Source organism: Schistocerca serialis, chromosome 3 (genome assembly GCF_023864345.2).
Source record: "Schistocerca serialis cubense isolate TAMUIC-IGC-003099 chromosome 3, iqSchSeri2.2, whole genome shotgun sequence".
Taxonomy (NCBI): Eukaryota; Metazoa; Arthropoda; class Insecta; order Orthoptera; family Acrididae; genus Schistocerca; species Schistocerca serialis.
In genome coordinates, this window is record NC_064640.1 from 868,488,185 (window position 1) to 868,512,775 (window position 24,591).

Genomic DNA, 24,591 nt, shown 5'->3' on the forward strand with positions numbered 1-24,591 from the left:
TGTGTGTTATGCAAGGCTTACGGGTTTCAAGGGCCTTTTCCTTGCTGGAAGGTCTCAAATGAAGTGCACTCAACCTCATGATGTCAATTGAGGAATTATTTCAGTGAGAAGTTGGGGCTTCAAGGTCTTGTAAATTTAACAATGGGGAAGGCAGTGACCCTATTCCCCTCCACACTGTGTTTAGATGACACTATTGACAGAGGATGGTGAGGTAGCTGGTTGGTAACAATCAGGACCAGTATACGGAGCTGATTGTAGTAGAAATTACTCGACAAGACTCTCCAGATTTATATTGCAAAGCTCTCTTTGGTCCTCACTTTTGGTTCTGAATGGCACAAACCTTAAACTTATATCTCCAACATTCTTAAACTTCCTGTCAACGTTTATTTCAGTCTCTGTTATCGGCCTATACCTTGTACCACTTTGTCTTTCATCTCTTTTTCTAGCCTTCTTCCTTTCTATCGTGTATACTCTGCTTAGTGCGTTAAAAATCCAACTGAAATCTGCTGTACATCTATTGAGGATATACTGGTAATATTGAGAATCTGCCTGATCGACGTTCGAGTACAATACGGAATAGCGGGCCACTGGTAAATCGAGATTGAGTAGAAAGAGGGCAAATAATTACAGAGATAATTATTACTAACAAAATCCAAGTCAGAGCCTGGAGAACAGATTAATGACTGTGCAACTGTTATGAGTGAATTATCAGTAGGTGAATACATAACATTTTTTAAAGTGTCTAAGACACACTATGATTGTACCTGGATGAACAGACTAAGAGAACCACACATCTCACTACTGAAAAATGTCCTTATCCTGTCCACTCACACAGAACATGAAAGGTGGGCAAATGCTTTCTGTGACTGCAGAGAAACAGGGATGCCTGAACATTTTGTTCTTCGTAGCAACTTATACCAAACGGAAAGGGGAAGCACACTGCATAACTTCCACTTGTATAGGACTAACCAAGATACTGAAGGATGGAAGTTATTTTACTGCAGATAGAATATTAGGAATAGTGCAGCATCAGTTCTACAAAAGTGAACACATGGATATCATTATCTAATTACAAGACAGTATGCAAGATCAAAGAATTTCACGGAACATATGCACACAAGATAACAGCTGCAGCAAAACCACCTCAAAAGGGGTCCAACAACAGAACAATAAAGAGGATTGGTCATGGAGTTCTCTAAGTCCAGACAGAAATGATGACGAGTCAGAATGGGATACTAATGAGTAAGTTGATGACGGCTATGATTTGTTCAATTCAACTCCACAGTTATTTAAACAGCATGGCGACAAAATTTTGAGGTAGGATCTTTACGGTAATCCAAAGATTTCAGCGTTGCTGAGTCGCTTGGGATCATTTGGCAGCAGTTTTATATTAAAATGGATGTACAGAACTGCCTAATCAGCAATCTTAAGCAATTCCAAGACTGCTGATTACCAATGCTACAACATAGTGACAGATGTTAATAATGCTAGAATTTAGATGTAGATGTTTTAACATACAATATTAATGTTGTAGTGTAAGAATACACGGTTGTTCTACATCTACATCTACATCCATATTCACCCACAAGCCACCTGAGGGTGTGTGGCGGAGGGTACCTTGAGTACCTCTATCGGTTCTCCCTTCTATTCCAATCTCGTATTGTTTGTGGAAAGAAAGATAGTCGGCATGCCTCTGTGTGGGTTCTAATCTCTCTAATTTTATCCTCATGGTCTCTTCGCGAGATATACGTAGGAGGGAGCAATATACTGCTTGACTCCTCGGTGAAGGTATGTTCTCGAAACTTCAACAAAAGCCCATACCGAGCTACTGAGGGTCTCTCTCGCAGAGTCTTCCACTGGAGTTTATCTATCATCTCCGTAATACTTTTGCGATTATTAAATGATCCTGTAAAGAAGTGCGCTGCTCTCCATTGGATCTTCTCTCTCTCTCTTCTATCAACCCTATCTGGTATGGATCCCACACTGGTGAGCAGTATTCAAGCAGTTGGCGAACAAGTGTACCGTAACCTACTTCCTTTGTTTTCGGACTGCATTTCTTTAAGATTCTTCCAATGAATCTCAGTCTGGCATCTGCTTTACCGACAATTAATTTTATATGGTCGTTCCATTTTAAATCACTCCTAATGCCTACTCCCAGATAATTTATGGAATTAACTACTTCCAGTTGCTGACCTGCTATATTGTAGCTAAATGATAAAGGACCTTCTTTCTATGTATTCGCAGCATACTACACTTGTCTACATTGAGAGTCAATTGCCATTACCTGCACCATGTGTCAATTCGTTGCAGATCCTCCTGCATTTCAGTACAATTTTCCTTTGTTACAACCTCTCGATATACTACAGCATCATCCGCAAAAAACCTCAGTGAACTTCCCATGTTATCCACAAGGTCATTTATATATATTGTGAATAGCAATGGTCCTTCGACACTCCCCTGCGGCACACCTGAAATCACTCTTACTTTGGAAGACTTCTCTCCATTGAGAATGACATGCTGCATTCTGTTACCTAGCAACTCTTCAATCCAATCACACAATTGGTCTGATAGTCCATATGCTCTTATTTTGTTCATTAAACGACTGTGGGGAAATGTATCAAGTGCCTTACAGAAGTCAAGAAACACGGCATCAACCTGGGAACCCGTGTCTATGGCCCTCTGAGTCTCATGGACGAATAGCGCAAGCTGGGTTTCACACAATTGTCTTTTTTGAAACCCATGCTGATTCCTACAGAGTAGATTTATAGTCTCCAGAAAAGTCATTATACTCGAACATAATACGTGTTCCAAAATTCTACAACTGATTGACATTAAAGATATAGGTCTATAGTTCTGCACATCTGTTCAACGTCCCTTCTTGAAAACGGGGATGACCTGCACCCTTTTCCAATCTGTTGGAATGCTATGCTCTTCTAGAGACCTACGGTACACTGCTGCAAGAAAGGGTGCAAGTTCCTTCATGTACTCTGGTATCCCATCAGGTCCAGCAGCCTTCACTCTTTTGAGTGGTTTTAATTGTTTTTCTATCCCTCTGTCATCTACAGAAGGAACTACAGTGCAGTCTTCCTCAGTGAAAAAGCTTTGGAAAAAGACATTTAGTATTTCGGCCCTTAGTCTGTCTGTCATCCTCTGTTTCAGTACCATTTTGGTCACAGAGTGTCTGGACATTTTGTTTTGATCCACCTACCGCTTTGACATTAGACCAAAATTTCTTAGGATTTTCTGCCAAGTCAGACCATAGTACTTCCGAATTCGTTGAACGCCTCTTGCATAGCCCTCCTCACACTACATTTCGCTTCGTGTAATTTTTGTTTGTCTGCAAGGCTTTGGCTATGTTTATGTTTGCTGTGACGTTCCCTTTGCTTCCGTAGCAGTTTTCTAACTCGGTTGTTGTACTATGGTGGCTCTTTTCCATCTCTTACGATCTTGCTTGGCACACACTCATCTAATGCATATTGTTCTGAACTTTGTCCACTGATCCTCATCAGTATCTGTACTTGAGATAAAACTTCTGTGTTGAGCTGTCAAGTACTCTTAAATCTACTTTTTGTCACTTTTGCTAAAGAGAAAAATCTTCCTGCCTTTTCTAGTATTTCTATTTACGGCTGAAATCACCGATGCTGTAACCGCTTTATGATCACCGATTCCCTGTTCTGGGTTCACTGTTTCAAATAGTTCAGGTCTGTTTGTCACCAGAAGGTCTAATATGTTATCGCCATGAGGCGGTTCTCTGTTTAACTGTTCAAGGTAGTTTTCCGATAATGCACTTAAAAAAAATTCACTGAATTCTTTGTCCCTGCCACCCATTATAAACATTTGAGTCTCCCAGTCTATATGTGGTAAATTAAAATCTCCATGCAGAACTATAACATGGCCGGGAAATCTTCTCGAAATATTTTCCAAATTTTTCTTCAGGTGTTCTACCACAGCAGCTGCTGAGCCAGGGAGCCTATAGAGACATCCAATTACCATATTTGAGCCTGCTTTAACCGTGAAATTCACCCAAATTATTTCACATTTCAGATCTCCGTCAATTTCCTTCGACACTATTGCACTTTTTATCGCTATAAACAAGCCTCCCCCTTCACTGTCCAGTCTGTCTCTGCAGTATACATTCCAATGTGAGTTTAGAATTCCATTACTGTTTACATCTGGTTTCAGCCAGCTTTCCATCCCTAGTACTATGTGGGCATTGTGACCGTTTATTAATGAGAGTAGTTCTGGGACCTTTCTATAGACACGCCTGCAGTTTACTATTACCACATTAATATTGTCATTCCCTGTTGTGTTTTGCCTACCTTGTTGCGTCTGAGGAGATGCCTTGTTGGGCATAGGGAGGGAATTCTCTAACCTAAAAAACCCACATGTGCACTCCACACGTACTTCGCTACCCTTGTAGCCGCTTCCTGCGTGTAGTGCACACCTGACCTATTCAGGGGGACCCTACATTTCTCCACCCGATAGCGGAGGTCGAGAAATTTACATCCCAGATCTCCGAAGAATCGTCTGAGCCTCTGGTTTAAGCCTTCCACTCAGCTCCAAACCAGAGGACCGCGACCTGTTCTGGGAATGACACAACAAATAGTTAGCTCAGATTCCACTCCACGAGCGAGGCTTTCCACCTTCACCATCTTCGCTGACCACCTGTATGAACCGAGGATGACCTCTGAACCCAGACGGCAGGAGTCATTGGTGCTGACATGAGCAACAATTTGCAGTTGGGTGCACCCAGCGCTCTCTATTGCCGCCGGCAGGGCCTCCTCCACATCTTGGATGAGACCCCCCAGCAAGCAGAGTGAACACTGGCCTTATGCCCAGACCGCTATTTTCCTAAGGGGCTCCATCACCTGCCTAACACTGGAGCTCCCAATCACTAATAAACCCCTCCCCCCATGTGCCTGCTCGGACCTTGCTGAAGGAGCGGCCGCATGTCCACTCACAGGCAGAGCGGGCGACACCACATTGCCAGCCTCCACATTGACCCTCTGCCTCGTGCGACGCCAATGCCACTGAACCCGCTACTCCCTTTGGGGAGAGGGTGGTCCAACCGTGCCCGGTACCCGTGAAGATGTCTTGACAGCAGGGACCATGGGTGAAGCATGTAAAACCTGGGGTGTACCATGCAACGCACCAGACTCCACACTGCCACTACACTCTGAGGCAGCAGCCTAAAGACGGCTGATCGTGGCCATCAGCAAGTTCAGCTGTTCACTAACACTGGCCAGTGCGTCTGTACACAGCAGTCATACATTCTATCCATCCTAAGAAATCAACAATTTACCATAGAGAGTTAAATAATCAACTTTTAACTAGACTGCTAATTCACTAAAGGCGGCTGTTCATAAGTATATCCATAGTTTCAGAAGACATCTGGGAGAAAACTGCAAGACACAAAGAAAAATGACACACACATCAGTTGATAGAGCATCGCTCCAAGTTACGATTCAAATTATCCACCATGGCATACACGCAGAGAGGGCAACTAGGAGACAGGTGTGTGGGAACTTTTAGACAAGTCATCCACTCTGCATTGTCACGAGAAATTAGTTTACACATGTAGATATGGGATCCAACGAACATTGTTCGTAAGTGGGCAGCTGCTGTTGGGACCAGCAAAAAAGACTTAAATGAATTCCATGTGCTTTTCTGCTCATTTTGATGTTTGCCACTTCACAAACAATGCCCACACAAGCAGTTGTAATGCGCATTGAAATCTTGGAGAGATGCTCTAGCCCAGGGCCGCACAAACACGGAAAACCGCACGTGTGCAAAGCGAGGTGCAGCGAGTGCCTGCACAGTGCATAGGTTCAACTCGGCATACTTCGCCTCAACTCGGCTTGCTAGGTGAGGCCGATGCTGTGCGCTGCCGAATGCGCTGCCAGACGGCTTAGTCAACATTGGAATACGTAAGCGCAAGACAATTACCGGAATAATGGAACCATCTGCTCCAAAAAAAAGGGAAAATTGCCAAAAGTCAATTTAAACCAGAATGGGAACTCTCCTACTTTTTTGTGCGTTGTGACGATAAAGCCAAATGTGTAATCTGCGGTACACTAATTACGTGTGTCAGAAAATCGTCTATTGAAAGGCACTACAGCAAATTGCATTCAGAAAAGTATAGTGATATAACAGGGGATGCCAGAGAGGAAGAATTACGGAAGTTGCAAACTCTTGCAGAAGAGAATTTTGTATCTACAAATGAGGTTTGTTGCAAGTACTTTAGCATGTATATTTTGGTTAAAGGTCATGCGAAACGAAATAACATTTGCTTGGATTCCTTAGTTTTCGTTTTCGCATAAATTATTTCTAACATATCTTTTTTTCTCTACTTTAGCGTGAAGAAGATGAGGGGTGCTGTGAAATGACTCTCAAAGCTAGTTACAAAGTTGCTCTACATTTAGCAAGAGCTGGGAGGCCATTTATGGACGGGCCATTAATAAAAAACATTATGTTGGACGTAGTAGAGACAATGAATCCCACATTAGCTCCCGCGTACAGCAGAATACCACTTTCCAGAATGACAATACATCGGAGAATCAACGAAATTGCTGAGAATTTGCATGAACAACTGGCAGCCAAAATTGAAAACTTCCTAGCGTACTCCATCGCACTTGATGAGTCCATGGATATTAACGACCAGCTCAGTTAGCAATATTGTTGTGTGGCATGGACGACGACCTACATGTAACGGAAGAGCTCCTGGATATTATTTCGTTGAAGGACACTGTTACAGGGGCGGATATTTTAGCAGCTGTTGAAATGGCAGCTTGGGAAAAGCTGTTTTCCGTAACCACAGATGGGGCACCAGCAATGTGCGGTAAAGCAAAAGGGTTTATTGGCCTACTGCGGAAAAAACTTAACATCGGTCTTCAAGATGTGATGAAGGTAGTGGTGCATATCGTGAACTACATTCGTTCTCATGGACTCACTAATTGTCAATTCAAAGAATTTTTGATTTCCTTTGAAGAGGAGTATCCAGATATTCCCTACCACACTGAGGTGCGCTGGATGAGCAAAGGGAAAGTGATTTCCCGAATTTTTCGACTACGCCACACTGTGGCTCAATTTTTGGAGAGCAAAGGACGTCCGGAGCCACTTTTTCATGACCCTGAATGGGTAGCTGATTTAGGATTTTTAGCAGACGTTATGGCTCTCCTAAATGATTTAAGTCTGAAACTCCAAAAAGAAAACAATCTCATCAATGACATGATCAGCAAAATAAATGCTTTCCAGTAGAAACTGAAGCTCCTCAAAAACAACCTTTCAGAGAAAAATACGCAACACTTCCCTGAACTAGGTAAGCGAGATATAAATTGTACCTTTATTAAAACAGCCTGATTTTTATAACCGTCTAATCAAAACGGTACTATGTTTTTGTTTGACAGCATCTGTACAGGAAGGAGCGTGCTTTGAAAAATATGTCAAGGTGCTACAATCCCTTGAAAATGCGTTTAACGACCGATTTCAGGTAATGTGCCGGTATATGACATAAAGCTAAATAAAGGAGATTGCATTACATATGCAAGTGTAACATTACATTAAAACTAATAGTACACATTACATGTTTATTAAAATCTATCACAATTTAGTACTTCGAAACAACGGTTTACATTACTTTCATTTATTAACATTGGCTTTGTTATTGTTTCAGGAAATTACCAACCTGTAGCCAATTCTCGATGTTTCTGTGAAACCTTTTTCGATGGATATTGAAAGTGCGCCTTCAGATTTACATTTCGAACTAATTGATTTGCAAAGCGATGTTCACTGGAAGAATGTGTTTTACAATACAAAAGGTTTCCCCCAATTCTACCAGAATTTGCCGAAGGAAGAATTTCCCAAGTTACACAGAGAAGCAGCGAAGATTATTTCTATGTTTGGTTCCACTTGTGTACGCGAAAGGTTTTTTTCTGTTTTGTCTTGTACAAAAACTAGATTGCGTGCGAGTATTTCTAATTGTAATTTAAAAAATTCTCTCAGAATTGCTGTCAGCCAATCTCTTGTTCCAGATCTTAGTAGCATAACTGCAAATAAAATAAAGAGCACATAGGAAGATACATTTGTGTTGAAACCAAATTTAAAATTGTTACCATTACAGTTATTATATAAATCTCTTTTGTACCGGTACACCAAACTAAGCTCTCCACCTAGTGTACATTAGTAATTGGCAATGACGAAGACAACAGGGAAAAAGCTTTGAAACAGGTCGAGACAGGCGGCGCGAACGACACAAGCTAAGGAAGTGAGAGGCAGTGCTGTTGCGCAAAGCTGAGGAGTGGGGGGGTCTGCACTGTCGTCAACATAGTGCAGCCGTCTTCTGCACTCTGCACAGTGCGATGCACCGGTGCATGCACCTTGTGCGGCCCTGCTCTAGCCACTGATGGGTCCTTTTCTGTCTATCTTGTAGGCCCTGGGTTTTTCACAGTCATCTTCTAAAGCCCTGGAGGTACTTGTGACTAATCCTGTATATTTAAGTATAGAATATAACTACCTATCTCAGAATCACAGTCCGTTGTAACAGCAAGGAATAAATAAAAACGTATATCAAAATATATGCAACAAAAATCTTGGCATGTTCCACATTCAGTAATATCATGACTGCACGGATCTGTGGACTATGTATACAATAGTTAAACCAAAACTGACGTAAGCTGATATCGAGGGGGATCAGTTTGGGTTCTGCAGAAATGTAGAAATGCAAGAGCAGTTGAATGAAATGGATGGTGTCTTGAAGAAAGATTACAGGAGGACCAACAACAAAATAAGACTAGGGTAATGGACTGAAGTTCAACTAAATCATGTGATACTGAGGGAACTGGATTAGGAAATGAGACACTAAAAAGTGGTAGATGAGTTATGCTATTTCGGCAGCAACATAACTGATGATGGACGAAGTAGATATGTTACAATATGCAGATGCTATAGCAAGAAAATCATTCCTGAAAAATAAGGAATTTGTTAACAACTAATACGAATGTGTGTCAGGAAGTCTTTTATGAAGGTTTTTGTCTCGATTTTATTTATTTATTTATTTACACCTCAAGTTCCATAGGACCAAATTGAGGAGCAAATCTCCAAGGTCATGGAATATGTCAGTACACCAAATTACAACTTAAAAGTAATAACAGATAAAAATAAAATGTTTATGAACCCAAAAAAGTCAAGCCATAAGTTCAAGTAAATGCAATCAACAATACAACAAGAATCAGCTTCAAGGAATTCCTCAACAGAACAGAAGGAGTGACCCATAAGGAAACTCTTCAGTTTCGATTTGAAAGCGCATGATTACTGCTAAGATTTTTGAGTTCTTGTGGTAGCTTATTGAAAACTGATGCAGCAGTATACTGCACACTTTTCTGCACAAGAGTTAAGGAAGTCCAACCCAAATGCAGGTTTGATTTCGGTAAAGTATTATCTGAGTGAAAGCAGCTTATTCTTGGCAATAAGCTGATATCGTTAACAAGAAATGACAGTAAAGAATAAGCTAGTGTCAAAACACCCAGACTCGCGAACAGGGGTCGACAAGAGGTTCGTGAACTTACACCACTCATTGCCCGAACCACCTGATTCTGAGCCAAAAATATCCTTTTAGAATGGGAAGAGTTACACCAAAATATAATACCATATGACATAAGTGAATGAAAATAAGAAAAGTACACTAATTTTTGACCGAGCGAGGTGGCGCAGTGGTTAGACACTGGACTCGCATTCAGGAGGACGATGGTTCAATCCCGCGTCCGGCCATCCTGATTTAGGTTTTCCGTGATTTCCCTAAATCGCTCCAGGCAAATGCCGGGATGGTTCCTTTCAAAGGGCACGGCTGACTTCCTTCCCCGTCCTTCCCTAATCCAATGAGACCAATGACCTCGCTGTCTGGTCTCCTTCCCCGAAACAACCAACCACTAATTTTTGTGTCAAATAATCACTTACTTCAGATACTGTTCGAACAGTAAAAATGGTAGCATTAAGTCTTTGAACAAAATCCTGAAAGTAGGCTTTCTATGACAGTTTACTATATATCTGAACACCTAGAAATTTGAACTGTTCAGTTCATTAACATATGTCCATTCTGTGGAATTAAGACGTCAGGTTTTGTTGAATTGTGTGTTAGAAACTGTAAAAACTGAGTCTTACTGTGATTTAGGGTTAGTTTATTCCCTACAACACATGACCTTATGTCATGAACTGCACTATTTGAAACTGAGCCAATGTTACACACAACATCCTTTACTACCTAGCTAGTGTCATCAGCAAACAGAAGTATTTTAGAGTTACTCGTAATACTAGAGGGCATATCATTTATATAAATAAGGAACAGGAGTGGCCCCAACACTGATCCCTGGGGCACCCCCCACTTGACCGTACCCCACTCAGACCCCACATCACAACCATTCTCAACACTGTGAATAATGACGTTTTGCTGTCTGTTGGTAAAGTGAGAGGTGAACCAATTGTGAGCTACTCCCTGTATTCCGTAATGGTTCAACTTCTGGAGCAATATTTTGTAATCAACACAATCAAACACCTTAGTTAAGTCAAAAAATATGCCTAGTGTTCAAAATCTTTTGTTTAACCCATCCAGTACCTCATACAGAAAAGAGAATATAGCATTTTCAGTTGTTAAACAACTTCTAAAGCCAAAATATACATTTGATAGCAAATTGTGTGATGTTAAATGATCAATTATCATTACATACACAGCCTTTTCAGTAACTTTAGCAAACACTGATGGCATAGAATCAGATCTAAAATTGTCTATATTATCCCTTTCTCCCTTTTTATAAAGCAGCTTTACTACTGAGTACTTTAAACATTCAGGAAACTGACCACCATTCCTAAGGGAAAATTACAAATATGGCTAAGTACAGGGCTAACGTGTGCAGCACAGTACTTTAATATTCTGCTACGCACTCCATCATATCCATGAGAGTCCTTAGTGTTCAGTGATTTAATTACTTACTCAATCTCCCCCCTTGTCTGTATCACAGAGGAGTATTTCAGACATCAATCTCAGAAAGGAGTTACATGATTCCCTGTAGAGACTAAATTTTTATTTAATTCACCAGGAAATGCTCAAGAAAATGATGTTATATCTGATTTATCAGTAACAGAAATATTTTTACTACAACTGACACTATATTGTCAACCTTGTGGTGCTGACCAAACACTTCCTTCACAACTGACCATATGGTTCTAATTTATCCTTTGAATTAGCTATTTTATTTGTGTACCACATACTCTTTGCCTTCCTAATAAAATTTTTAAGCATCTTACAGTACTGTCTGTAATGGGCTACTGTGGCTTGATTGTGACTACTTCTTACATTTTGATATAATTGCCGCTTTGTTCTACATGATATCCTTATGCCACTTGTCAGCCACCCAGGCTGCCTTTAACTGCCAGTTCCCTGTTTAGAACCTTCTAATGGTAAGCAAATCTCAAAGAACATGAGAAATGTGTTAAGGAAAGCATTACATTTATCATTTATTTTATCAGCGCTACAAACATCCTGCCACTTTTGTTCCTTGGTGAGATTTAAAAAACTGTCTATTGCTGTTGGATTAACTTTCCTACATAGTTTGTAATTATATGACATTTTTTTGAGTAAAAAAGCCACTTAGTGTTAAAATTTGTGCATCATGATCTGAAACGCCATTCACCCTTTTACTAACAGAATGCCCATCTAGTAATGAAGAATGAATAAAAATATTGTCTATGACTGTGCTACTGTTCTCCTGCACCCTAGCTGGAAAAAAACACAGTCTGCATCAGATCATATGAATTTAGGAGATCTACCAACATCCTGTTTCTTGCACCATCATATACAAAATTTGTATTGAAGTCACCACATTTAACTAATTTCTGGTACTTCCTACAATGTGAATAAAGAAGCCTCTATCTTGAGCATAAATGCTCTTAAGTCACAGTTAGGGGGCCTATAAACAACAACAATTAGAAGTTTAGTTTCAGTAAATTCAACTGCACCTGCACAACATTCAAATATCTGTTCAGTGCAGTGTTGTGATACGTCTATGGACTCAAATGGAATACTGCTTTTTTACATACATGGCCACTCCCCCACTCTGCAAGGAAGTCCTTGAAAAACAGCCAGCTAATCTGTATCCTGGTAAAGGAAGCCTCTGAATTGTCAAATTATTTAAGCAGTGCTCCGATATACCAATAATTTCAGAGTCAACATCTATAAGCAGTTCATTAACTTTATCTCTAATACCTCTTATATTTTGACGAAATACGCTAATTCCTTCTCTACTTGGAAACATGGCATCCTCTGAAGGTGATCCCTTAATTAGAGAGACTTTCTTTAAGCAAGTATAGGTTGGTTGTTTCGGGGAAGGAGACCAGACAGCGAGGTCATCGGTCTCATCGGATTAGGGAAGGACGGGGAAGGAAGTCGGCCGTGCCCTTTGAAAGGAACCATTCCGGCATTTGCCTGGAGCGATTTAGGGAAATCACGGAAAACCTATATCAGGATGGCCGGACGCGGGATTGAACCGTCGTCCTTCCGAATGCAAGTTTAAGCAAGTATACCTTCAGATGACTTCAATCTAAAAAATGTGCAGCTCTAACACCAACTACTACAGGAATTTTTCCAGGAGTAATCCCACCACTACTCACTACACTGTCACCTATAAGCTTTGCCAGCCTCCCCTTTCCATACCTATTGATGTGCAGGCCATGCCTAGTGAAACCCGATCTACTGAAAGACTCAACTGGCGCCACCGAAATGTGACCTATGTGAGCACAATAGACTGTAGCCTTGGTATTGATAATGGAGGCAAGTGTGAGGGCTAAGAATTGTAACTAGGGAGAACCAGGCATGAACACAGTAAGCAGGTTTAAATGGACTAAGGTTGCGGCAGTTTTTCAGAGATGACGCAGCTTGCACAGATTTGACTACTGTCGAGAGCTGCATCAAACCAGTCTCCGGACTGAAAAACAACAACACCACCACCACCACCACCACCACCACCACCACCAACAAATCAAACACAAAAACTGCACTGACTTACATTAATACTTCTCCTTATATGCACCCATGGTCAAGTGTTTAATTTCATGCTTTACAATTTTCCCTTTTACTATGCACCACTGTGACTAATTACATCACAGAATATAGTTTTTCTTATTGACAAATAGTAGTAAAGATCAGTTATAAGATTTTTTTATACATGTCATTATCTACTTACTTTTCAGTCTGTGTAGATGCCAGGAGCTCACTTGATCGGCTCAGGAACACGTGGAGCAAGGAACCTACATTGCCAGAGCGTGGATTGTTTATAACTAGTTGCTTACATAATGGTTGTATTCTCTCATCTAGTACTTGGTTTTTGAAGCTGTAATTGAAACAAATACATACTCTGAAACAGCTTGGTTCAACACAGAACATATTAAAAACTAATGAAATACAAAAATTAAATATTTTCAGAGCTCTCTCTCTCAGAACCACAAAATAAATAACCAGGCAGAAAAGGAAGACAATGGAGAACAGTGCCAAATGAAGTGGTGTAGGGCTGCCAATAAAATATTGATATAATGATATTTTTATCAAAAATATCTATGTATATTGGCAATAGCTTTTCCCCCGATATATCGGTATCAAATTGACAATATCTAGAGTGAATATTTTCATTTTATAATACATTTTTTCACAATTTTTGGTAAATGTTTGAACTTGTTCTTTTGAAACTAGAGTAGAACATAATTTTACTTTCACTGTGTGAAGGAGTTTTACTTATTTTTGAGCTTTTATCATTTCCAGTCTTTCTCTTTCACTGTGTGAAACAAGTACAGGTGGCACAAAACAAGAAATCCAATTGCGCTGGTGGTGTGAATGGAATAACAAGATTTTTGATGTGAAGAAATAGCACACCAGTTGTGTTAAAAAACAATTTTTACCACAACTAGTGTGCTATTTCTTCATATCAGCATTCTTTCAAAACAGTTGCTGTAAGTGATGAACAATATCTAAATGACATGTTTGGTCTCTGTGACAGACAGAGACATATGAGGGGAAATGTTGTTGTAGTTAGCGCTCAGCGCTTCCAACCTCAACTGCAATGTTTAGCTTCACCACGCAATTTTGCACTACACCTGCTAGTGCTGGAGCTGGTAGGAAAAAAAAAAAAGAAGAACAGGGAAGTCGAAATGAAGTGTTCCAGACAAATCCGATATGTGATGAAACTGAATAACGGACCCCATTGGACACCTTTTATTGTGCCACTTACATGCAGTTACCATTGTTTGCAACGTGATTATCACCTCAAGTGTGAACATTCATAGTTTTCCTTTCAATTCTTGCTCTAAGGGGGATACACAGGCTGCTAGCTTGTTGATCTACGGAGCATATAATAATAAATCGCTGCTAGCTTGTTGATGTACGGAGCATATAATAATAAATCAATATTTAAATATACAGCTCTAAAACCAGTGGTATACTTATAATGTGCAGCCAATATTTTTATAGGCTGGTACGTCGATATTTATCCGTTGATATAGCGATACTCCCCCCACCCCCCCCCCCCCCCTTCAATATATCGAGAACTGATAACGATATTTTAAAATATCAATGCGTCAGATTCTCGATATTTTTAAAAAATAGTCAACAGACCTAAAGTGGTGTAGAGTGATATGGAGCCAATTCCAGATACAGGATTTTCTTCTTTGGTCACATCATGAAGACACCAGAAAACAGATCAACAAGACGAATTATGGAGAAACTTGGGAATCTCAAACAAGTAGAATAGATCAAAGAAACTGGAGACGGTATGGAAGAATTAGAACTAAGCCAGTATGGGCAAAGTTTAAATGGAGAAGTATGTGCCAAGTATGTGTATTAAGGATGGGAGAGACTCACTATGGTTTAACAACAAAATTCAGAAATTGTTGAGGAAGCAGAGACTGTTGCACTCTTGGTTAAAAAAAGAATGCACAGATGATAACAGACCAATGCTAAAGCATATGACAACTACTACCGTCGTACCTTAGCATCATCAGATCTTGCCAAGAACCTGAGAAAATTCTGATTCTATGTAAAATCAGTAAGTGATTCAAAGGCTTCTATCCAGTCACTCACTGACCAGTCTTTTGCAGTAATAGAAGACAGCAAAAGGAAAGCTGAAGTTTTAAGTCTCACATTCAAGAAGTCAATAATGCAGAAGGATTGTACAAACGTACCATCATTTGACCACCGTACAGCATCCCATATGGAGACCATAGTAACAGGCAACCCTGGTGCAGAGAAGCAACTAAAGCAGCTGAAAACAAGTTGCCATGCCCAGATGAAATTCCAATTTGGTTTTACAGAGAGTACTCATTTGCCCCTTACTTAGCAGGAATTTATCGAGAATCTCTCACCTAGCACAAAGTCCCAAGGGATTCACAGAAAGCTCAAGCAACTCTCATACAAAAGGAGGATAAAAGAATGGAGCCACAAAATTACAGTCCAGTATCCTTAACATTGCTTTGCTGGAAAATCCTTGAACATATTCTCTGTTTGAATATAATAAATTTCCTTGACATGGAAAAGCTTTTGTCTACACATCAGCATGAATTTAGAAAGCATCATTAATGTTAAAATCAACTTGCCCTTTTCTCACATGATACCCTGCAAACCATGGACAGAGGGCAACCGGTAGATTCCTTATTCCTACATTTCTGGAAAGCTTTTAACATGGTGCCCTACTGCAGACCATTAAAAAAGGTACGAGCATATGGAATAGGTTCCCAGATATGTGAGTGGTTTGGAGACTTCTTAAGTAATAGAACCCAGAATATTGTCCTTGATGGCGAGTGTTCATCAGAGACAAGAAAACAGTCAGGTGTGCCCATGAGAAGTGTAATATGACAGCTCTTATTCTCTATACACATTAATGATCTGACAGACAAGGTGAGTAGCAATTTACAGTTGTTTGCTGAGGATGCTGTGGTGTACAGAAAGGTGTTATCATTGTGTGAATGTAGGAGAATACACGATGACTTAGACAAAATTTCTAGTTGGTGTTGTGAATGACAGCTTATTCTAAATGTAGAAAAATGAAAATTAATGCAGATGAGTAGGAAAATCAATCCTGTAATGTTTGAATACAGCACTAGTTGCATACTGCTTGATACAGGTACGTAGTTTGAATATGTTGGCGTGATGTCGGAATCACCATGTAAGGATGGTAGCAGGGAAGGCGAATTGTCGACTTTGGTTTATTGCAAAAATTTTAGGAAAATGTGATTCATCTACAAAGAAGACCATGTACAGAATACTAGTGTGACCCATTCTTGAGTACTGCAGGAGATTTTGGGATTTCAGCCAGGTCGGATTAAGGGAAGACATCGAAGCAATTCAGAGGCAGGCTGCTAGATTTTTTATTGGTAGATTATATCAACATGTAAGTTTTACAGAAAAGTGTCATAAACTCAAATGGGAATCCCTGAAAGGAAGATGACATTCTTTTCATGGCACACTACTGAGAAAATTTAGAGAACAGTCATTTGAAACCGAGTGCAGAACGAATCTACCACTAATTTACATTTTGTGTAAGCACCACAAAGAAGAGAGAGGAGAAATTAGGGTTTGTAAAGACACATATAGGTAATCGTTGTTTCCCTCACTCCATTTCATTTGCAGATAGAACAAGGAAGGAACTGACTAGTAGTGGTACAAGATACCCTCTGCCATGTACAATATGGTGGCTTGCGGAGAATGTACGTACGAATGTAGATGTAGAAGCCTGGATTACGTTCAAAACAAAACAGAAAATTTCAAAAACTGAAAATCAAGGACTTAAGATTTAAACCAAAAATAAACAAATGACACACAGTGGACTGGGTATTTACAGGCGAGGAAAGGTGGAAAAGATCAGAGAGAATGAAAAGATATCAGGCAATTCAGAAGGAATGAAACATGCCCTTATGAAAGAAGATGACCAGCAAATGAATGACTTAAGTGGTCCTAAGGCAATACAATTATATAATAATAATAATAATAATAATAATAATAATAATAATAATAGAAGTTAATACACTCACAAAAGTAAAGTTGATCTTAAAGTTGGGTTTTCCAAAAAGCATAAATTCCTAAATGTTATTGAGGACTGATCTTAGCATTCTAACTGTCTAATTTTCTCATACGAGAAAATACTCGTATATACATAAATAAAGTTTCTCGTGAACCTTAATTCAAAAAATGTTAAAAATTAAACTGCATGGAGATTTTGTGCTACACGCTATTTACTGTAGTTTCATTTTTCTGTCTACCTTAGCTGTATAGAGAGGAACAAGTAATACAAGAACAGGACTGTTTTCAGTCAGAACAACTTCAGCAAAAAGGGAATAATTTTTTGCTCTTTCCCTGATGATTTGGATGTAATGTCCCACCGACCACAGTGTCATTATAGACAGACATACCATATGATCAGACTGAACAAGAATGGTGCAGGAATTTGGTCATGGTCTTTCCAAAGGAACCACACGGACATCCACTGCTAGTTATTTTGGCAAAGAACAGAAATTTTAAATCTGGATGGCTGGGCAGTGATCTGAATCCTGCTGCTCCCATATGTGAACCCAGTGTATTAACTACTGTGCTACCACACCTATATTTCTTATCTCCCAGAGACTGTTTAGATAATCTAATTGCCACATTTCTGCATCATTGATCAACATAGTTGGTGTGATCAATAAGCAATCAAAATAAACAAAAAATTCAATATAATTCTTCACAGTTTATTTATTCTATACAGGATCCAAACGAAATTAATACTGCTATTCACAACTTTTCAGTTTCATGGCCTTAGAAATCATCTTTAGAAACTGTCTTGAGTCTGTTTGACACATTCTTTGGGATCTCCTGCATTGAGTCAAATCTTGAACCACTGAGGTGCATTTTCAGTCTAGGAAAGAGAATACAGACAGGGCTGACAGATCTCATAAATAAGGTGGATGATGCAACAACGAGGCTGTTTCTAGGAACTAATTATCAATCTGTAATTGCTAAATAAGTCAGGGTATTGTGTAACAGGAAAAAAATTATTAACCTGCAGCTTGATAAAGCATTCTTAGTTCCAGATATCTATCACCTAAGCCAAAAGAAATCATTCTCATGAATTTAAAACATTACAAAACATGGCAGAACCTTTGTCATGCTTGCAGCATTCTTTGTACCTTGTCCTCCTGGAATACATGCCAAGGTATATGATGAACACACAGTCATGTACAGACACAAAATAATTTACCTGAGCAGACAATACATTTGAAGCTTTCAGAGTTCACACTGCTGCTGTCTCTTCACCTACAGTGACCAGGTAATCTTGTGGACAGGACTACAGCTGCTTCTCTGTAGTATAACTAAGGTCCAAATGTTCAAATGAAAACTCTATTTGTGTTATTCATGCACACAAGTTGGGTAAAAACCAAGTGACATCCTACAATAAATGGTGTGTCATAGCTAAGGGCTGAGAAATTATTATGTTCCCAGTTCATCATGGTCACCCCGTGGCTGCTATTGTGATGTTAACTTCTTTAATTCATTTTGTTTTCAGCCTGAAGAGAGGTTTGATGCACCTCTCCATGCTATTCTACTCTGTGCAGGCATCTATATCTCTGCTCAAGTCCTGCAACCTACATCCATAACAACTTGCTTACTGTATTCAAAACTTAACCTCCCTGTACAATTTTTAGTCCCACACTTCCTTCCTTTACCAAACTGATGAGCCTTCAATGACTTAGGATGCGTCCTATCAACCACTCTCTTCTTTTATTCTAATTGTATCATGAATTTCTTTTCCCCCCAATTCTATTCAGCACAACCTCATTTGTTATTCGATCTACCCATCTAATTTTCAACATTTCAAACTTGTCTAATCTCTTCTTGTTTGACCTGCTATCATTCGTGTTTCATTTCTGTACAAGATCACAACCCATACAAATACCTTGAGAAAAGTTTTCTAAGACTTAAAATTATATTTGATGTTAACAAATTTCTCTTTTCCAGAAATGCTTTTCTTGCTATTGCCAGTCTGTATTTTATATCCTCAAGTCTATGGCCATCGTTTGTTGCCAAAATAGCAAACTCCTCAACTACTTTTAGTGTCCGATTTCCTAATCCAATGTTCTCAGCATCATCTGATTTAATTTAATCATATATTCCATTACCTTCATTTTACTTTCGCTGATATTCACTTTCCAACCTCTTTTCAATACAACATCCAATCTGTTCGCATGATCAGCCAAATACTTTGCTGTTTCTGAAAGAATTACATTTTCATTGGTAAACAAAGTTTATTTCTTCTTACTGAACTTTAATTCTCTTCTCTCTGCTGCTTGCTAAATGTAGAGTCTTAGATGCAAAACCCAGCCACCGGCCAGCTGCTGCAGATACTAGTGAGGAGAACACGGCAAGTGCCTTAATCCAATTTCCCAGAAGCTTTGCTCAGAGCAAAAGGACTCAAAAAATGAACACATGTCTCGGCTTACCTGTAGACAATCCACCGTTTCTGGGAAAATGACAGTCAAAGTTTCCGATGGGGTTTATAGGCCTTTTAATGCGCAATAATCTCAGCTGAAATGGAGGCACAGTGGCTAGTGTCCCGTGTCCCATGTTTGAAACTCGATTATTGTTATCATTTGTTTATTTTTGGTTTTCATTTATCTACCAATGTCCACAGCAGGTTACTACAAGAATGTTTCTTATCAAGTTAGGGGAAACAAGGGTGTTACATCGATTGTAAAATTACAACTGGGTTTCATAATAAGTATCATACATCTACTATACAAAGCGTGTGTGTGTGTGTGTGTGTGTGTGTGTGTGTGTGTGTGTGTGTGTGTGTAGTATTTTCAGAATAATTCACGTACAGAGCCGCCTTAATAAAGACAGCAATAAGTGATCAACGACGGGGTAAACGCTTTAAGCCCAACCAAAACAATACATGACAAACTTACTGCGCTAGGCTGGGAACGCAATCATGTAAATCAAATGACTGAATCTGGCACAGAGAGACCATTGCACGACTACATGGTTGAGATGGTCGACGTGGACAAATCACGCAACCAGCTACAGATGAAATTATTTCTTTACATGTCGTACATGCAGAGGTGTATAACATGCCGTGCACCCCCCAACAATGCCGCAACTGCCAGCACTTTACATATACAGGTATTCGATGCAGTCTCGCTCCCTGCTGCCACAAATGGGTTGGTGGTCACACAACCCAACATTGCAAACTCCTCCATACAGCATCACGCAAATGCGCCAACTGTGGTGAGGCGCATCCTCCCAACTGCAGGGAGTGCATTGCCTATAAGGAGGCTCTGAGGCACAAAATAGCTAAACATGTAAAAACTATCGCCACTGTAGCTCCAAAACTGCCCCCGCAGCCAGTAAGAAGTGGCATATTCTTTGCTGGAGTGGTAGCTGGCATCCCAGCAGTGCAGGGAAGGGCGAGGAAACTCAGAGCAGCGCACCCACATAACAAAAACCCACAGCAAGAGACACATAGACAAGACATCCAACACCCAACACCACACCCGCATTGATTACACAACAAGACACAAATAACGCCACTACCCTACCACCCCCTCCCCTCCGAGACAATGTATTGCAGCCCACCACAAGTTACAGAAAATGCACCTACACAGGGACAGCCACAACACCAGAGAAGGCGGAAGAGGAGAAACAACCAGAAAAGGGAGACATGATCACACCACCACAAGTACACAGACAACAGGACACCTATATACACATACATAACTCTGAAATCAATCCAACGACCCGTACAAAACATCCACTCAACACAGAGACCACACAGGCACCCACAACTACTCCACAAACAGCTAACTCACAAGCCAGACCACACCAGACACCAACAAAAGTACTAGCATCTGCCAACACAAACAATAACCCATAGGCTGACACTCCCAACATTAAGTCAACATTACAAAGAATAATGGAGACATTATTCCATGCACTCACAACCATCGAAGTAGCCATGAAGATTATGGGGTGTGTTTCACAACTCCTTACACCGTTCGTCGGCCTTGCTCAACTGGACCAACATGCAAACTATTATCATACCAGTGTTTACGCCAATACATGGATAACACGCTGCAACAGCCCCAAAATGCAAACACCAACACAAACTCATAGATCCTGTTTTGGAATGCCAATGGGATTGTAAACAAAAGAACCAAAATGGTTGTGTTCATGGAGCGAAAGGGTATCCAAATTGCCCTTGTGAACGAAACACTACTTATGCCTCACAAACATCCCAGGTTATTGCATCTATCGTACCAACCGAGTGGATGGCAGGAAGGGGGCAGCACAGCCATCATGGCACACAAAGACATAGAACACACAAACATTGAGCTCCCTGCGCTTGTGCGACTAGAGGCTACGGTTGTCAGGGTCAAGTTCAAAGAGCTAACACTGCACTGGTATCACTAGACAATCTTCCTAAAAACATAGTAACATGGGATATCAGTACAGTTCTCAACATAGTGCTCTAGGTAATCGCCGCTGGAGATTTAAACGCAAAACACCCCAACTGGAATTCACGAATACATGCCTCCAATGGCAGAAACCTATACGAACATACACCAGGCCAAAACTACATTATACTTGGGCTGCACGTCCCCATGTATGTGCCTGCACAGGCCCAACTCAGGTATAGCCCTCATCAAGAGCATCACATGCACACTTAACCTTACAGTTGAAAATGATTTGGATTCGACCACATGCCTGTAATACTGCACATGGAAGAAACACTGCAGGACATAGAACCATGCAGAATACTGAACTACAAGTGCGTGAATTGGACCCTGTTCAAGGAAACGCTTGATAGCCGTATTCCAAACAATCACAAAATTAACAACATGCAACAAACTGATGAGGCAGTGAAGCCTCTTACTACTACTGTCCAAGGTGCAATATCTGATACCATTCCACATACAACACCACAACACCACTCAACAGCCCTGCCCCCAAGAAATCCTGGGCCTTATCTTAATGAGGAACCACCTCAGGAGATACTGGCAGCATACCAGGCGCCTGTTCTATAAACCGCATGAGAACATCCTCCAGGATGTAATACAAGAGGAAATACAAACATTTAGAAACAAGCAATGGGAGCAGAAACTCGCAGGGTTTGATACCACGTCCTGATGGGTGGAACCTAGCCAGACACTTCACCAGGGAGAAACATTATATTTCTACTCTACAAGGACCAGATGGCCCTGCATACTCCATGACGAGGTGGCAGAGGTTAAGGCAACAACACTTGCAGTGTCCTTCATGCTGAATCTGGCTCCTTCAGACCTAGTATTCACACTTGAAATGAACTAAGAGGTTACACAACTTGTAGCTCAGCCCACACATGACGAAATCAGACACACTAGTAGAAATGAAATTACTTGGGCTATCAAACATACCAGTACTAGGAAAGCCCCTGGTCCCAATGGTATTCAAAACCATGTCCCCCATGATTTCACGGGCAGAGCCGTAGAAGCCAGGGAAAGACCACTTCATCCTACAAAATTACTGAACCATCAGTCTGATGTGCTTGTTCAGCAAGATTGTTGCGAAGGTAATACTAAAACACACCACTAGACACTGCATCACCAATGACACCCTATGATCAGAACAAGTCAGCTTTAGGAACCACCACTCAACAACACAATCCCTCCATGCAATCCAACATATAACACACGACTACAACACGAACAAAGCCACAGGGGCCGTATTCCTAGACATCGAAAAAGCTTTCGACCGTCTTTGGCACAACTAAGTGATGCTGGTTTCCCCAATGGACTTTTATGTCTCATACACTCATATCTCACAAACTGATTTTTCAGCACTGACGTGCAGGGCAAACAATCAACACAATGGGGTATCTATCCAAGCTGGAGTACCCCAGTGAAGCATTCTGGGGCCCATCTTGTTCAACCTCTAAATTAATGACTTTCCAGCAACACAAAACACAACATTAGCCATCTACATGAATGACACAGCCGTCCTTGCGCAAGCCTGGAAACCGTCATACATAAATTCACGATTACAGATGGCACTCAGAACTGCAGAGCCTTGGTTGGAATGATGGCATTTTAGAAATTAACATCGACAAGTGCAAAGCTGTCCTGTTCACATGCAGACCGAAGCTACTGCGCAGACATCAACACTGTAGACAGGTAACAATACATGCACACCCAATATGCTTCCAAGAGAGAGTCAGATACCTCAGTGTCTGGCTGGACTGGAAACTTACATGGGGGGACCACAGAGAATATGTTACCAACAGAGGGCACATGAGGCTCAAACAACTCTACCCAATGCTCAACAGGGGAAGTACACTAAACAGGAGGGTGTCAAGGTCCATATGCATGACACTGATGAGACATCTGATGATGTACATAGCTCCCATCTGGCGATACGAAGCCCCTACATAACTGCACCACCTGCAGATCATGCAGAACTAAGTGCTATGCATAATTAGTAACACTTCACTCTACACCTGCACTGTGGATCTTCACAATGAATTTCGCCTTGAAACCCTCAAGGAAGTATTCAAAAAAACTCACCACACGATTATGCGGGAACTCGAGACATTCTCACAACCCTTTCACATCCTTACTCTGGGAAACTATGATCACAATTATAGGTGGAAGCACAAGTGGCTAAAGACATTGCTAGCTATTGCATAACCACCTATGGTGAGCTAACATATACTCGTGAGCAACAACATTGGCAAGCCCCTGCACATCAGCAACACTGTTGATTGGATATGCCAGCTGCTATCACGGCCAGCCAACAGGCTACAGCAGGGAAGTCGACAAGCTCACACACTAATGCACAAACAAACCGACAACACTACCATACACTATGAATCCAATATATGACGTGTCGGACACTAAATGATGATTAACCCAACTCGTTACAGGTTTGCTGATGCTGAGCGAGAAGCCAACACTGGTACTCAGCTGCAGCCGCCAAGTAACATCTCTCCACAACGTCATGATACCTACTACTAACAAAGCCTATCCTTGCATGACCTGTTGTAGGCAGCAAGAAAACTGCTACTGCTCTTACAACCTGACCCAACTATCACAGAGGTTTTTTCCCTTGGCTCTTGCCTTGGCACTCTATTTCCTCTGCCCTTCAAGCCACTAACCTCCATTCAACTTTTGACTCAATGTATCTCCAAATGATCACACATTAATGGTTAATTGTAACCAGACATACACAATCATTGCAGTACCCACATCCCTCAAGGCCTCAGTTACAATCTTAATAAATTCTCATATTCTTATATTTTATTCTTGTATTTATTCTTCAGGTAGGTTTGGTGGATTCCCTTGGATGATACCAATCATAGAAACATTTGAAACATACAAATTCCCAACACCACAACATTGTGCAAAGGCAGGTTTGCCGAGTGACATGTCTTCCTATGACTCTTACTTGGGAAGGAAACATTGTCAGTGGTACTGAAGATATCATGCACTGGCAATAATTTAATAGAAAACCATGCATAATGGATCAATTTACCAAGAACTAGCACTTGCAATTCG

At 40.6% G+C, this 24,591-nt stretch overlaps 1 protein-coding gene across 2 annotated transcripts in view; it reads right to left on the reverse strand.

The window, feature by feature from the left end:
* The window catches only part of LOC126471018 (dymeclin), a 168,600-nt gene that overhangs the window by 100,130 nt on the left and 43,879 nt on the right, over nt 1–24,591 (reverse strand). For both annotated transcript variants that reach the window (XM_050099079.1, XM_050099078.1), the window contains exon 2: nt 13,230–13,376. In XM_050099079.1, the coding sequence (XP_049955036.1) occupies nt 13,230–13,376 (147 nt within the window). The remainder of the gene's footprint in view (nt 1–13,229; nt 13,377–24,591) is intronic.